This window comes from Mustela erminea, chromosome 6, assembly GCF_009829155.1.
Source record: "Mustela erminea isolate mMusErm1 chromosome 6, mMusErm1.Pri, whole genome shotgun sequence".
In the NCBI taxonomy this organism is placed as follows: Eukaryota; Metazoa; Chordata; class Mammalia; order Carnivora; family Mustelidae; genus Mustela; species Mustela erminea.
Window position 1 is genome coordinate 118,922,397 of NC_045619.1, and position 17,712 is coordinate 118,940,108.

Consider the following 17,712-nt stretch of genomic DNA (forward strand, 5'->3'; position numbering starts at 1 on the left):
GAGGTTTAGGGGGAAAGATAGTTCATTTTTGCACAGATTGAATTTGAGAAGACTGTCAGTCCACCTGGAGATTTCCTGGGGGTAGATAGGTCTGATCACCTTTATTGAAACAGTTTGCTATTATTTTAAAATAACCTCAGCATAAACACTTTGAGTATACCCTCACCGTAGTACCTATAGTTAGCTGCACTTGGAGTAACTCCATGGCATCCTCAAGAACCCAGATGCTTTCTTGCCTTCCTGCTCTGCCATCTCTAGATTATTTGCTTTTATTTATAGGTTTGTCCTTCCCTGCTCCCAAGATGGTTACAGCACCAAGCATCACATCCACATCCAGCAATGTCCAAAGGCCAAATCTGAGAATATTTTTCCTTGTTCTTTCTTGAGAGCAAATCAAGTTTTGGAGTTGATGCTTCGAGGTGGTTAGTATTTTAAGGACTCCAATCAGGAGTCTGTATTCAGAGGCAGCTACACCAAATTTACTTCAAATGAGATTAGCTAAATCTGAATAAGAGGACCCACTAAGTAGGATAAGAGATTTTGGAAATCATTTTTCACTTGAGAAATGAATGGTATTCAAGGTATGTAACTGTTCTGCATTTTTGCCTTTGCAAAATGAAATATAAGAATGTGGCAAAATCCAACTCCTTTATAATAGCATCCTGGGTCTTGAACTCCATTGAGTCCTAGACTCTCATTAGCAGAGTGCTCCTTCATCCCGTCTGAATAGAAGGTTTTTTGGTTTCGCCATTAGAATATTGTTGCATTCCTAAACATTATTTTATTCATGCAAGGGGCTACTATGTCAAAGGACAGAAGCTGAGGAACTTCTTTCAGCATATAGGATCAGCGAATAAGCCCTCTTTTGGCCTGCTTGCTAACAAATATTTGTACCTGTGGCAGAATTCATGTGAGGCTTTCTTTGTTGCAACATATCACTGGGGAGCAAGTTGTGAGTGGGTACACATATAGCCCCCACCTGCCTCTTAAAGTTGGAGGATACCAATGTTTACTGGACAAATTTTTTAACATTTTAAAAAATATTTTATTTATTTATTTGACAGACAGACGTCCAAGTAGGCAGAGAGGCAGGCGGGGTGGGGGGAAGCAGGCTCCCTGCTGAGCAGAGAGCCTGATGTGGGCCTCAATCCCAGGACCCTGGGATCATGCCCAAGCAGAGGCAGAGGCTTTAAACCACTGAGCCACCCAGGTGCCCCTTTACTGGACAATTTTGAGTGGTAAAAATAGCTCAGGATAATTTGCAACACCACTATACCAAGTTACTTCTTCCTAGAGACCCAAGTATTATGCATCCAGATCAGACGAGTCCTGGCAGAAAGTCAAAGGAAAAATCTTTTCCTGCAGACAGACCTCCTGATCCTAGGAAAGGACCTGAGAATGAGAGGCTTCTGGAAGAACCACTGCCTCACTATGTACCAGAGTCTAATCAAGGGGTCTTTTTCCTCTATCACTGTTTCCTGCGTGTGTCTCCTGAAACACCCAGCTCAGTCAGATTCTCAGATAAGGATGGAAAGGAAAACAATTCTCAGATAAGAATAGGACTTCTTACTGGTCCAGGGTATATGCGTGGATTCCCCCCTTCAAGAGCTTCCTTAAATAGCATCCCACACGCCCTTTATCCAGCTTCTACGGCGTGGTTTTCTCACACCCTCTATTTACAATCAGCACTGCCTGATGGCCAGCAACTGCCCAGATCTAACACCTCCTTCCTTTCCCCTTGAATTATTATACCAGAAAGCAGATCAGTGAGAGTGATGTTTTCCAGCTATACTGAAGAATGATTGACAAATAAAAATTGTGCATCTTTCAGGTATAAAATGTGCTGTTTTGTTATATGTATATATTGTGAAATGATTACCTAATTAACATATCCTATATCTCACATCATTACCTCTTTTTTTGTGGTAAGAATACTTAAGATCTAGTCTCTTAGCAAAGTTCAGGTATACAATATGTTGTTATTAACGGTAGTCACCATACTATTCATTAGATCTCCAGAATTATTCATTTTATAACTGAAAGTTTGCACCCTCTGACCAATATCTACCTTTTCCCGCCATCCCCAGCCTTTGACAACAACCACTTTGTTACTATGAGGGCAACTTTTTTAGCTTTCACATATAGTGAGATCATACAGTATTTGGTTATCTGTATCTAGCTTATTTCACTTAATGTATGTCCTCCAGGTTTATGCATGTTATCACAAATGACAGGATTCCATTGTGTTATATTCCAGTGTGTGTATGTGTGTGTGCAATCACATTTTATTTGTCCATTTATCCACTTAAAGACACTTAAGATTGTTTCCATGTCTTGTCTACTATGAATAAGGCCACAGTGAACACTAGAGTGCAAATATCTCTTCAAGAAAGTAATTTTACTTCCTTTGGATATGTACCTAGAAGTAAGATTATATGGATTATATAATAGTTCTCTTTTAATTTTCTGAGAAACTATACTGCTTTTCCTAACGTGTACCAATCGACATTCGCATCAACAGTGTGTAAGTTGTGTTACCTTTTCTCCACATCCCTTCCAACACTTATCTTCCAGCTTTTTGATAATAGCCATCCTAACAGATGTGAAGTGATATGTCATTGTAGTTTTTATTTGTATTTCCTTGATGATTAGTAATATTGAACATCTTTTCTATAACCATTGGCCGTTTTTTTTTTTTTTTCCAGTAACAGATTTTTTTTTTTTTTATATCTTCTTTGGAAAAATGTTTTTACAGGGTATTTGCCCATCTTTTAATTGGGTCATTTAGTTTTTGCTATTGATTTGTCTGAGTTCCTTATGTATTTTGGGTATTAGCCCCTTATCAGACACATGGTTTGCAAATATTTCCTCCCAGTCTGTAGGTTGCCTCTTAACCTTCTTGAGTGTTTCCTTTGCTATGCAGAAGCTTTTTAGTTTTATGTACAGGTATACTTTGTCAGTTCCAGACTACTGCAATAGAGCAAATATCACAATAAAATGAATCAAGTGAATTTTTCATTTCCCAGTGCATATAAAAGTTATGTTTACACTACACTATAGTCTATTTGAAGTGCCCAATGGCATTATGTCTAACAAAACCAATGTGTATACTTTCATTAAAAAATACCATATTACTAAAAAAAGTTAACCATCATCTGAGCTTTCATCATGTCATAATCTTTTTGCTTTTGGATGGTCTTGCCTCGGTGCTAATGGCAGCTAATTGGAGTGGGGTGCATGTAGCAATTTCTTAAAATAAGATAACAATGAAGTCTATCACACTGATTGACATTGATTGAAATCATTTCATGAATGATTTCTCTGTATCATATGGTGCTGTTTGAGAGCATTTTAGCCATTGTGTATTTCTTGCTGCCTTTGGTGAAGATTACTTGAACATATATGGGTGATTTTTTTTAGAAATGAGATAACTTTGAATTATCTCTAGTTACAATGTATGTATATCATATCTGAATTTTTATAGGACTATGCATTGTTTTATGGAAAAAAATAAAATTTTCAAAGTCAGCTTACACTTTGCAAATTGCAGTACATTAATTACCATTAGTAATAAATAGTGTATGGCATATCATTTTGAGATTCGGTGTTTTGAGTTACAGAAACTGATTCTCCTCATGCAGGTGGCCTATTTGAGGGGAAGTTTCTCTTTTACTGTGGACAACCAAATTATGCCAATGTATTTACATTCTAACAGTTGCCTGAGTTGTCATTTTCTGTTTAACTGAGCACCAGATACCTACAAACCAGCTTCCCACAACAAAATCATAGATAACTTCCCATAGCAGTCCTGTGCCCTTTATGGAGACTCTGCCTTCCTCTAATTTCCCAAATTTCCAAACTCTCACCTCTCCTGGTACAGATTTACAAAACCAAGTGTGTCAGCCTTATATCAGAAAAAGTTCTGGGGTACCAGGGGGCTCAGTTGTTAAGCGTTTGTCTTCAGCCTGAGTCATGATCCCAGGGTCCTGGGTTCAAGGCCTGCATTGAGCTCCCTCCTCAGTGGGAAGCCTGCTTCTCCCTCTCCCACTACCCTGCTTGTGTTCCCTCTCTTGCTGTCTCTCTCTCATCAAATAAATAGATAAAATCTTTTTTTAGGGTATCTTAATAAAAAAATAAAATAAAGAAAAAGCATTAATGAGCTCTATTTTCTTTGGAAAGGAAGAACTGTGAGTGTTAAACTAAAGGCAATTCAAATCAGGTTAACACTTGCCCTTGGCTGGGGGAAAAAAACCCTCTAACTTACCATGATTAATATAGCATATTCATTCAACCAGCCCCTGTGAGTCCTAGAACATAAGAAATTTGTTTCCAGCATATCCAGTGAATAGAACAGTGGAATTTTTAAACTGAAGTACAACTGTTTGTTATATAGTGAACAGAATGGAAATTCCAACTCTACAGACGCAGGAATTTGGGGGAAATGGGTCTGCTCAGTGGATTGTTATCTTCTTGGTGCTCTTTGGTTAGACACTTCAGGTCACTGACTATGAACAAAGTAAACCCTGCTCTTTTATTAACCACCTGTGAAAATGAGGGCAAAGGATCAACTAGGTCATGGGCAGATTGCCAGATTTTCTCTGATGGGCTAGAAATAGATGCGTTCAAAAATGGGCTGATTTCTTCCTTTTGTACTTCTCTCTTTCCAACATATCAACAGCTACTTAGATAATATTTATTATTCTTATCTGAATTGTTAATGCCAGAGTAACCTCTCTTGAAAAATTATGCTTTAAAATTTCATGAAATTATACACTCAACTTTTATTTCTTAGCTTGGAATATATATGCCAATTTTCTGAAAACTTTGCATTTTTCCTCCTCTGTAGTCTTTTATGGATAGTCTCCAGTAGTCAAAGCTGTCCAATGTAAATTTGCATGGCTTTATGAGGATGATTTATTTTATTTCATTCTCAGAGAAGCCAGGAAGCTATCTCTTTTCCAGTTGGGATGCAACTGAATATCTGGACTGGAAAATTCCTAAGTACACTGGGTATATCATTCACTCTCATGCCACTATGTTTAACATCTTTTGAAAGTAGAAGCCTAGCATAAGAAATTGTCAAGGCTTAAAAGTAATGGGATGGGATTCCCACCAGCTCATATCCCCCTTGTTGGGAGGTAGGGAGCATGAAGGGACTCTAGAAAACTAATATATCCATGGATTTATAAGTTGTTTTCTATTAAAAACATTTTTATATCAAATCATCTGTCTAGAAGAAATCTTCCTTGATAGGATTTTTTTTAATAAGTAGCCTAAAATCCTGTTGTCTTTTGTTTAGGCCCATAAGAAAAGGAAGGAAATATTTAATTCTAAAGAAGTGCAGGAAAACTGGTTTGTAACAGAAAGTGGAAATTCAGCCTAGCAGAGCTGCTCTCTATAATGCTTATATAAGGGGGATGCAGAGTTCAGAGTGAGATGAAGGGTGATAGATGTTTATACACAAGTTTACAATATGCTTCTAAGCAGTACAGATGGTACTCTCGAGGCTCAACTTCAAGACAACTTTAAGACATTGAAAATAAAAATAAATTTGTTGAATGAGATCAGTTGCCTATAGGGGCACATACCTCCAAGTGCTTTTCTATTAATAGGTATTCAGGAGTCTCTCCAACACCAAATTCCAATTAATATGGCTTTGATGTAGCTCCAACAGAACATGACTGCAATATGATTCCAACCAAGGAAGCTGAAACCCGGTTAATTTAACCATTCCAGGTCTTGACAAAGACTGTGCCAAAAAAAGAGGAAGGATGGGCATGGAGCCTAGACAAGGAGAGCAGAATAAGCAGGTATTTAGTTATTGGTAGCTGAGTTCTGCACTGTCCAAGGAAATCATGTTTTGAGTGGTTGAATTGAGCTTCCTAGTCTGCTGAAATGGTTACCTTTAGAATGGAAATTATTCAGATGCTTCCCTCCACTGAGTCTCAGTTTCCCCATCAGTGTGAACCATAGGAGATAATTTCTGAGAGGTATACTTTGTATAGGGACATGCAGGCCCCTGTCAAGACCTGGCTTTTAATATTAGAGAACTGAGGAGCCATTGCAATGATTGAGATTATCAGGAACTAACAATGTAAAAAAATATAAGGATCAAATTAGCTAATCCACATAAGGCACTTAGCGTCATGCCTAGTCCATTAGTAGTGCTTAATAATGGGTAATCATGATTATAAATACCATACTTCAGTGAAGCTATCAAAGTAGCTCTTCTTCACCAAGAGTAAATTATGAAGAAATAGGATATCTGAATAGACCAATAACTAGTAAGAAGATTAAATCAGTAACCAAAAATATCCCAACAAAGAAAAGGCTTGGATGAGATAGTTTCACTGGTGAATTCTATCAAACACGTAAAGAATTAATGCCAATCCTTCTCAAACTCTTCCAAAACTAATTGGAGAGGAGGGGTCATTTCCTAAATTATTCTGTGTGGTCAGCATTACCCTGATACCAAGTTACATAAAGACATAACAAGAAAATAAAACTAGAGACTGGAGGTGCCTGGGTGGCTCAGTCAGTTAAGCATCTGTCTTCAGCTCAGGTCATGATCCCAGGGTCCTGGGAATGAGACCTGCATCGGGCTTCCTGCTCAGCAGAGAGCCTGCTTTTTCCTCTCCCTCTGCCTGCCACCTGTGCTCTTTCTCTCTCTGTCAAATAAATAAACAAAATCTTAAAAAAAAAAAAAAAGGAAAAGAAAAAGAAAACTAGAGACCAACATCCCTGATAACTATTGATGCAAAACCCCTCAACAAAATCCTAGTGAGCAGAATTCTACTACATGTTAAGAAGATTACATGATGACCAAGAGGGATTTATTCCTGGAGTGCAAGGATAGTTCAATGTACAAAATATCAATCACTATCAGACAAAATTAACAGAATAAAAGCAAAACAGTCATATCAATTGATGCAGAAAAAGCACTGGCTAAATTTAACATTCTTTCATGATAAAAATACACAACAGTGTAGGAATAAAAAGAAAGTATTTCAGCACAATAAAGGCCATATATAAAAAGCCCACACTGTATTCAATGGTAGCATCATACCCAATGCTGAAAGAATCAAAAGTTTATCCTCTAATATCAGGAACAAGACAAGGATGTTAACTTTTGTCCCTCTAGCCAACTAAGTATTGTTGAATAACATTGGAAGTTCCAGCCATAGCAATTAGAGAAAAAACAGAAATAAAAGGCATCCAAATTGGAAACAAAGAATTAAAATTATCCCTTTTCACAGATGATATACTCTTATATGTAGAAACCATAAAGATTACACACACACAGGGGCACACACACACTATTATAAGTAATAAATGAATTCAGCAAAATTACAGGACACAAAACACAATTGCATTTCTATACACCAATAATGAGTAATCTGAAAAGGAAATTAAGAAACTTTATAATGGTATCAAAATCGGAGATAAATTTAACAATAGCAAAGGACTTTTATACTGAAAACTACAAACATTGCTGAAAGTAATTAAAGAAGACAAAAATAAGTGGAAAGATAAACTGTATTCATGGATTAGAAGACCCAGTATTGTCGAGAGTACTACCCAAAGCAATCTAAAGATTCACTGAAATACCTATTAAAATCCAAATGATGGGTTGTGGGGTTTTTTTTGCAAAAATAGGAAAAAAATCTATTCCGAAATTCATATGGAATCTCAAGGAATCCCAAGTAGCCAAAACAGTCTTGAAAAAGAAATACAAAATTGGAGGTTTCAGGCTTACTAGTTTCAAAACTTACTACAAAGCTACAATAATCAAAACAGTGTGTTACATAAAAACAAGCAAATAAACCAATGAAACGTCCAGAGAGAGTCCAGAAATAAACTCTCACGTATATGGTGAAATGATTTTTCACAAGGGTGCCAATACCATTTAAAGGGGAAAGGACAGTCTTTTCAACAAATAGTGTTGGGAAAATTGAATATCCATATGAAAAAGAATGCTTTTGGACCTTCACTTTGCACCATATACAAAAATTAACTCAGAATAGATCAAAGACCTAAACATATACTCTTAGAGAATACCTAGAGAAAAACTTAATAGTATTAGATTTGGCATGATTTTTTTGAATGTGACACCACAAGCACAGGCAACAAAAGAAAAAAAATAGATAAGTTGGGTTTTGTCAAAATTGAAATATTTGTACATCAAAGGACACTAATTCAACAACAAAAAATAAATAAGTTGATTTAAAAAATAGGCAAAGCCTTGAATAGTCATTTCTCCAAAAATCACAAATAGCTAATAAGCACATGAAAAGAAGCATAGTATCACTAATCATTAGAGAAATGAAAATCAAAACCATAATGAGATACCACTTCATTCTCATTATGATGACTATTACCAAAACAAATAAACAAAACTTTAAAAACAAATGGTAGAATGAATGTGGAGAAATGGGAGGCTTTGTGCACTGCTGGTGGGAGTATTTGGTACAATCACTATAGAAAACATTATATCAGTCCCTAGAAAAATTAAAGATAGAATTGCCATATGATACAGCAATTCTACTTCTGGGTATATATTCAAAAGAATTGAAAACAGGGTCTTGAAGAGATATTTGTAAACCCGTGTTTTTTTTTTGTTTTTTTTTTTTTAAAGATTTTATTTATTCATTTGACACAGAGAGATCACAAGTAGGCAGAGAGGCAGGCAGAGAGAGAGAGAGGAGGAAGCAGGCTCCCCGCGGAGCAGAGAACCCGATGCGGGACTCGATCCCAGGACCCTGAGATCATGACCTGAGCCGAAGGCAGCGGCTTAACCCACTGAGCCACCCAGGCGCCCCTAAACCCGTGTTCATAACAGCATTATTCTCAGTTGCCAAAAGGTGGAAATGATGTAAACATCCATTGACAGATAAATGTGTAAACAGAATATAGCATATACATATGATGGAATATTACTCAGCTTTAACAAGGAAGGATGTGTTGACACATGTTTCCACATGGATGAACCTTGAGGACATGCTAAGTGAAATAAGCTGGACACAAAAGTCTGATTCCAATTATACAAGGTACTGAGAATAATTAAACTTATAGAGACAGATAGTAGAATGATGGTTGCCAGGAGATGAGGAGAAGGGTGAATGGTGAATGGGGAGTCAGTGTTTTATGAATATAGAGTCTGAGTTGCAGAAGATGAAAAGAGTTCTGGAGATGGATGGTAGTGATGGTTGCACATGGCTGTGGATAATACTTAATGCCACCGAACTGTATATTTTAAAATAATTAAAATTGTAAATTTTATGTTACATATATTTTACTATAATAAAAATATGTGGGGCGCCTGGGTGGCTCAGTGGGTTAAGCCGCTGCCTTCGGCTCGGGTCATGATCTCAGGGTCCTGGGATCGAGCCCCGCATCGGGTTCTCTGCTCAGCAGGGAGCCTGCTTCCTCCTCTCTCTCTGCCTGCCTCTTTGCCTACTTGTGATCTCTCTCTCTGTCCAATAAATAAAAAAAAATAAATAAATAAAATAAATAAATAAAAATATTAAAAAAATATGTAACCCCTCCTCCTCTAAATCTGTACTCTCCAACAGATTTCTGGTTATCATTTCTTTTTATGGATAATTTTCCTGTGTAGAAAATACATGGCTTAGTAAGCCCTACCCTGACAGTCCTCAAGGCTGACAACCAGCAGTCATTCTGATTTATACATCAGGATCTTTGAAGTGTAGGTATCAAGGAACTACATCTTACAGAAGGATAACTGACAAAACTTCATTTCTAGATGATATTACTGTAACTCAGACCCTAAAAAGCAGTGACTGCCTAAGCTTGGGCTCTAGGGAAGTTTTGGTTACCTCTTCTCTATTAGCAAAACCTGGTCTATTATAAAAAGCAGTGCAACTGTCAACTCCAAGATAGGCCCTGTTTCCCCTTCCTTATTACAAAACTAACTTTAAGTTAAAAATACCCAAGACTGGGGCACCTGGGTGGCTCAGTCACTTGCATGACTGACTCTTGGTTTCAACTCAGGTCATGACCTCAGTGTCCTGAGACTGAGCCCTGTGTCAGGCTCCACCCTCAGCGGGAGTCTGCTCCAGATTCTCTCCCTTCTCCCCTGTCCCTCCCCAACTCGTACATTTGCGCATGCAGTCTCTCCCACTCTTTCTCTTGCTTTCTCTCAAATAAATAAATCTTAAACAAACAAACAAAAAACATACCAAGGAACGATTTCCTATACCACAATTACTTTCTCTTCCTGGGTTAGACAGTCTACCTTGTTGGAGTAAGAACTGGATAAAAACTTAACTACTGCCGTAGAAAGTCTCTGAAACTACTAATCTATTCTAAAGTCTTCAGCTGCTTCATGTGGGAACATATGTGGAATGTGTCTTTTTTTTTTTTTTAAGATTTTCTTTATTTATTAGAGAGAGAGCACAAGCAGGAGGAGAGGCAGGCTGAGGGAGAGGGGAAAAGCAGATTCCCAGCTGAGCAGGGAGCCGGATGTGGGACTCAATTCCAGGACCTTGGAATCATGACCTGAGCCAAAGGCAGACGCTTAACTGACTGAGCCACCCAGACACCCCCACTGTGTCTTTCTTACACTGCCAACATTGTGAAGGGTGAGAGAGTGAGGAGAAAAATAGCACTGTTCAACTAGGAAGGCAGTTTTAAAAGAAAAGGGTAAAAACCCTTCTCCTCCTTGTATTTCAGCCTCCCCTGTCTTCCCAAGGCTAAGATGGGAGCCTCTTCCATGTGCTATTATGGGTGTCCATTGTTGGGACTGTAAGCCTTCTCATATTGCATTGACACCACCTGTTTACTCTGTCTCCCATTGGAATGAAAGCTCAGGGCTAGGGCTGTCCTGGCACAAGAACACAAAAACTCCTGACCAGAAAAATAAACAGCATACTGCTGTGTTTCATTAACTCCACAATCCCAATAATTATTAGACATTTCATTTACAAGACCACTAAAAAAAAAAAATACAATCAGAAGATACCAGAAGTTGTAAAATGTTCCAGTGTTAGGGTTAATTTACCTAGATTTCAGGCCTGGAAGAGGGAAGAGATGGCCACAAAAAGGTTGAAGACTAACTGGTATCACTTCATAAATACAGATATGTGCATATACATTTATACAAACAAACACCTTTTTTAATTAGTTCACTTGGCCTATCTTGAGCTTTTCCTCTCAGACCAGATGTTGTTACAGATTTTAAAGAATCACCCTCTTGTCTGAACACCAGGTAACTAAAAATAGAGGGACCTGTCCCCATTTCTTAGCTATGGTTATATTCTGAAGCTCTAAAAAAGAGTATTATTTGTTGTTTCTACCACGGCAGTTTAAATGATGAGAATCAGTGAATTAAAGGGGAAATACTTTTGCCTCCAGGCAAGGTTATAATAAAAGAAGCCCATTCATCATCTGCTGAGGGAAACATGTCACTACAAAAATTACTAGGTAATGAAAAATCTGGGCAGTTCCATTGCACTTTTATCAAAAGATCTCAAAACAGTCCCACCATGTCATCAACAAAGTCTTGTCATCAACAGAATACAAAGTAGGAAGTGACCCTTTCCATAGTATTGTACATCATGAATCTAAGATTTTTAAAAGGTTAAGCCAATTAATAAAAAGCATATAACAATGGTAATCATTATATATATAGATACACTTACATATAAATGCATACACATACACACACAGAATTTTACTTTGGTGGCATATCAAGTGAGATCATGTGTGCGTATTTGATTGTAAATCCCTAAACATCACCCAAGCAATAATAAGGAGCTGAGTTTCAATCCTGGCTCTACCACTTCCTCCTGCTGTGACCTTAGGCAAGTGTGTTACCTTATTTTTTTTTTAATTTATTTTTTATTTATTTTCAGCATAACAGTATTCATTATTTTTGCACCACACCAGTGCTCCATGTAATCCATGCCCTCTCTAATACCCACCACCTGGTATCCCAACCTCCCAACCCCCGCCCCTTCAAAACCCTCAGATTGTTTTTCAGAGTCCATAGTCTCTCATGGTTCACCTCCCCTTCCAGTTTATCCCAACTCCCTTCTCCTCTCTAACTCCCCATGTCCCCCGTGCTATTTGTTGTGCTCCACCAATAAGTGAAACCATATGATAATTGACTCTCTCTGATTGACTTATTTCACTCAGCATAATATCTTCCAGTCCCATCCATGTTGCTACAAAAGTTGGGTATTCATCTTTTCTGATGGAGGCATAATACTCCGTAGTGTATATGGACCACATCTTCCTTATCCATTCGTCCGTTGAAGGGCATCTTGGTTCTTTCCACAGTTTGGCGACCATGGCCATTGCTGCTATAAACATTGGGGTACAGATGACCCTTCTTTTCACTTCATCTGTATCTTTGGGGTAAATACCCAGGAGTGCAATTGCAGGGTCATAGGGAAGTTCTATTTTTAATTTCTTGAGGAATCTCCACACTGTTCTCCAAAGAGGCTGCACCAACTTGCATTCCCACCAACAGTGTAAGAGGGTTCCCCTTTCTCCACATCCCCTCCAACACATGTTGTTTCCTGTCTTGCTAATTTTGGCCATTCTAACTATGAAAGCCCCACAGCAAATATAATCCTCAACGGGAAAAAGCTTGCAGCCTTCCCGTTAAGATCAGGAATACGACAAGGATGCCCACTTTCACCACTCTTGTTCAACATAGTATTAGAAGTCCTAGCAACAGCAATCAGACAACAAAGAGAAATAAAAGGTATCCAAATTGGCAATGAAGAAGTCAAACTCTCTCTCTTCGCAGATAACATGATTCTTTATATGGAAAACCCAAAAGACTCCACCCCCAAACTACTAGAACTCATACAGCAATTCAGCAAGGTGGCAGGATACAAAGTCAATGTACAGAAATCAGTGGCTTTCTTATACACTAACAATGAAAATATAGAAAGGGAAATTAGAGAATCGATTCCATTAACTATAGCACCAAGAACCATAAGATACCTGGGAATCAACCTAACCAAAGAGGTAAAGAATCTGTATTCGAGGAACCACAGAACACTCATGAAAGAAATTGAAGAAGACACAAAAAGATGGAAGACCATTCCATGCTCTTGGATCGGAAGAATAACATTGTTAAAATGTCTATACTGCCTAGAGCAATGTATACTTTTAATGCCATTCCAATCAAAATTCCACCGGTATTCTTCAAAGAGCTGGAGCAAATAATCCAAAAATTTGTATGGAATCAGAAGAGACCCCGAATCACTAAGGAAATGTTGAAAAACAAAAATAAAACTGGGGGCATCACGCTACCTGATTTCAAGCTTTACTACAAAGTTGTGATCACCAAGACAGCATGGTACTGGAATAAAAACAGACACATAGACCAGTGGAACAGAGTAGAGAGCCCAGATATGGACCCTCAACTCTATGGGCAAATAATCTTCGACAAAACAGGAAAAAATATACAGTGGAAAAAAGATAGTCTCTTCAATAAATGGTGCTGGGAAAGCTGGACCGCTATATGTAGGAGAATGAAACTCGACCATTCTCTTACACCGTACACAAAGATAAACTCAAAATGGATAAAGGACCTCAGCGTGAGACAGGAATCCATCAGAATCCTAGAGGAGAACATAGGCAGTAATCTCTTCGATATCAGCCACAGCAACTTCTTTCAAGATATGTCTCCAAAGGCAAAGGAAACAAAAGCGAAAATAAACTTTTGGGACTTCATCAAAATCAAAAGCTTCTGCACAGCAAAGGAAACAGTCAAGAAAACAAAGAGGCAACCCACGGAATGGGAGAAGATATTTGCAAATGACAGTACAGACAAAAGGTTGATATCCAGGATCTATAAAGAACTCCTCAAACTCAACACACATAAAACAGACAATCATATCAAAAAATGGGCAGAAGATATGAACAGACACTTCTCCAATGAAGACATACAGATGGCTATCAGACACATGAAAAAATGTTCATCATCACTAGCCCTCAGGGAGATTCAAATTAAAACCACATTGAGATATCACCTTACACCAGTTAGAATGGCCAAAATTAGCAAGTGTGTTACCTTCTTTAAGTGTCAGAGAATTGTAACAATATGCACCTCACTACAACCATGGTCCCTATAAAGCACTTCAAAGAATGACTGGCATAAGGCAATTGCTCTGTAAATATTAGCTCCCTGCATTTGAACTACAATAGACGCCCATTTACCACTCCCACAAGGCCCACTTCTCCCATGCAGCCTGGCCTTAGTTTCACAATGTTTTCATTTCATCATTCCCAGTTTGGTCTCACTTCCCTCGCCACCCAGTCTGGGACCCATACAACTGCTGCATTTGGTACTCCTTGGGGTTCGTTCTCCTTGGCCCTTCCACCTCAACTTTCTACCATTCCTTTTATGATATCCCCAGGCCAGGGTCTTTACAATGACCCCAGCTCTGTCTTCTCAACTCTAATCCATCCTACAAAGCTTTACCTGTTTTATGAAATCCCTAAGCATGGCCTTTCTCTGCTCAAAATTCTCAAAGCTTCCCCACTACCCCTCTAAGTTCACTTCTGACCACAGTATTCAAGACATCTCATTTTTGGCTTCCATCAACCTTTCCAGGTATTTCTTCATCTTAGCCAATCTGATGTACTTACCCCTATGCCACATTCCCCCACATCCATGGTTTTGTTCATACAATTTCTTTTATTGCAATGTCCTCCCCTTCATCTCTGCCTTTAAAAATCCTAACCCTCCTTCTAAACCAATCTCAAATTCCACCTCCACTGCAATGTGCCTTTCCAACCTCCTCTGAACTGTCTTTTGTGTGTCTTCTTTGGGATCCTTATATTTAATCTTGCATTGGTGTTGATTCCATCATAAGCCCTGCCTCGCATCTGTAGTCTATCTGTGACTTTGCTTATACAAGTGGACAATAAATATGGATGTTACCCACTGTGTTTAACTGGTTATGTATGAATATGCATATTTACTTTGAGCCTCTGTATCAAATATGCAACTAAAACAGGAAGATAAAATCTTCCTGGTGTTTGTTGCCATATTTAGCAATATATGGTGGGGGTGCTGGGTTGTTGGAATCTCTACCCAACAGAATCTTCCAGTTCATCAAACCAATAAATCATTGGTTCCTTTAACATGCAACAGATAAAAACTTGGCCATGATGTTCACTCAGTTAACTATAGTACCGCTAAAAATATCTTTTTTAAAAAATATTTTATTTATTTATTTATTTGACAGAGAGATAGAGAGCACAACTAGGCAGAGCAGCAGGCAGTGGTAGAGGGAGAAGCAGGCTGTCCACTGAGCAGGAAGCCTGATGTGGGACTCGATCTCAGGACCCTGGGATCATGACCTGAGCCAAAGGCAGCTGCTCAACCAAGTGAGCCACCCAGGTGCCCCTGCTAAAAATATCTTAATCTGGATATGGATTTAAACTGAAAATTGAACAATACATGATTTTGCTTTTGTTTCTTTGTTTTAAGTTTTGATTTAGTGATGTTAGGGGGAAAAAACAAAACCATTATAGTTCTTGCTATAACAGGGGGCTTAGTGAAATCTTCTATCCAATCTCAGAACAGAAAGTTGTAGACAATAGAGCTAAGATTCAGTAATTTAAGATAAGCCTGTAGAAACTATTTTTAAAAAATGTATGTTAACCTTATATTCACTGTTTTATAGATTTCAATGCCAATGAGGCCTCATGGTGAGCAAGCCAGACAAAATATGGTTTGTTAAACTATATGGAAAACAGTGATTTTTGAAAATCAGAGTATCTTGGTAATGGATCCCCAAAGACTTCTCAGATTTTTTCAGTCTGGTCCTAAGCTACTTGGCCAGGAATATGACCAAAAAAATGCTCTAAGGGTATCTCTGGAAAACAAAATTCAAGAAACCTTGCCTCTTGAGATTACCAAGAACTTTGACATGGCTGTGTAGACCAATCTAATCAGAATAGTCAACAATTAAAATTCAGTAATGTCTCCAACAAGAAGACAGATTAAATAAATAACAGATTAAATAAATAAATAACTCAAGATGATGCCTTTGGAGAGCAGCAACACTTTTTTTTTTTTTTTTAAGTAACTTCCTTCTCCTGTCTCTAAGTTGGGAAACTATCACAGGAACAGCCACATTATTAATAGTTTTACAGGTCAGTTCCTTTCTTTAGTGCTATGCATAAAATGATCATCATTTCCAAGTTTTCCCAAACTGCTATTATTCCACATGGTTTATTTTAAGTAGGGGCAGTCTCTTAATTCTATAATCTAATCTTTCATATTGTGGATTTTCATATAAATAAATTCATGTACCAGTTTAAAAAAAAAAAAAAACCTTCCCAGGCAATCTTACCCCTAATCTTTTATTCAGACACATTTACTCTGAAAACCATGGACAGTTAATGAAAGGCCAGTTTGGGCAATTGCTAAAGCCCCAGTGCTTATTCTCATTGCCTCCTTCTCTATCCTTTGAGAACCTTATGAGAATGTAAAAGGCTTTACACACTGCCTCTCACTAGTTAGAGTTCCTCTCAAAGTCTTATTCTCTAAAAATATTGGGGCGCCTGGGTGGCTCAGTGGGCTAAAGCCTGAGCCTTCAGCTCAGGTCATGATCCCAGGGTCCTGGGATCGAGCCCCTCATCGGGCTTTCTGCTCAGCAGGGAGCCTGCTTCCCTTCCTCTCTCTCTCTGCCTGCCTCTCTGCCTACTTGTGATCTCTGTCTGTCAAATAAATAAATAAAATCTAAAAAAAAAAAAAAATCTTAAAAAAAAAATTAAACAAGTTTGTTTCCTGAAGGCATCCACTGAATGATCAAAACTCTCCTCTGACCCCATTCCTTCTATAACAGCATTAGGAAAACTCACCGTTGGCATTTCAATAATTGATGGTCTGGGGATAGAAGTCTGGAAAGTAACTGCTTCACAGTCCAATTTACCTTCTAGTGACCCAGGTGAATCCTCAGTGGTCTCAGCAGGCTGATTGGAAGTGTGGTTGCTTGAATTCAGATTTGCACTGCCATTTTTCTCTGAACAGATGCCGGAATCTTCCCTCTTCTCTGGAGTTCCTTCTTCCCCTTTCGAGTGACATGAGTGCCTCTCTGCTTTGGCCATGGGCTGAACGTAGATGGTGGAATGAGTATCAGCTGTGCTGGGCTGATCAAAGGGTGCATTCTCCCTTGTATTCCCAAAACAAGCAAGCAGAGCTGAGCATGGAAAAGGATGCATCCTTCTAGATGGAGATTTCAGTCTTTTGGTGAGCCTTGCTTTCCATGTGGACATGACCTGCAGTGAAACATTGCCAAGTTCAAAGTGGGGGAAACTTTTCCAGGGGTTCGATCACCTCCAGTTTCCTTACAGTAACTATTTCCTTTCCTGAAAAGAACGACTTTCTAGTGGTTACCCTTAAATAGAAGATTAGGAGATGGCAATGCCACCCTCTCTTAGAGAAACTTAGCACCCAATTCCCCTCCGGGAAGCGTCTGTCCCAGGGCAATTTCACGCTCTTCATTCCTCTATGCTGTCAGTGGCTAAAGAAAGCTGTCTGTGAGGCATGTGTTGGCTTGGGTTACAGTCCCCAGGCAGGGCAGACGCTTCAGTGTTAGGCAGTGCCAAGTCAAAAGACAGTTGCTTCAGGTTACCTTGAAGGCATAAAGATAATGTAGTCTGATAGCGTCCGCCATAATAGCGTCAGCCTGTGTATCAATAACATCATAACAGCAGCAT

General features: G+C 38.5%; 1 protein-coding gene across 1 annotated transcript in view; it reads right to left on the reverse strand.

Annotated features, from left to right (window-relative positions):
* Window positions 1-17,448, reverse strand: part of LOC116593624 — a 152,341-nt gene extending 134,893 nt beyond the window's left edge. Inside the window, exon 1 of the mRNA XM_032347893.1 lies at window positions 16,855-17,448. Coding sequence (XP_032203784.1) covers window positions 16,855-17,268 — 414 coding nt within the window. The 5' untranslated portion in view covers window positions 17,269-17,448. The remainder of the gene's footprint in view (window positions 1-16,854) is intronic.
* Between the last annotated feature and the right edge of the window lie 264 nt (window positions 17,449-17,712).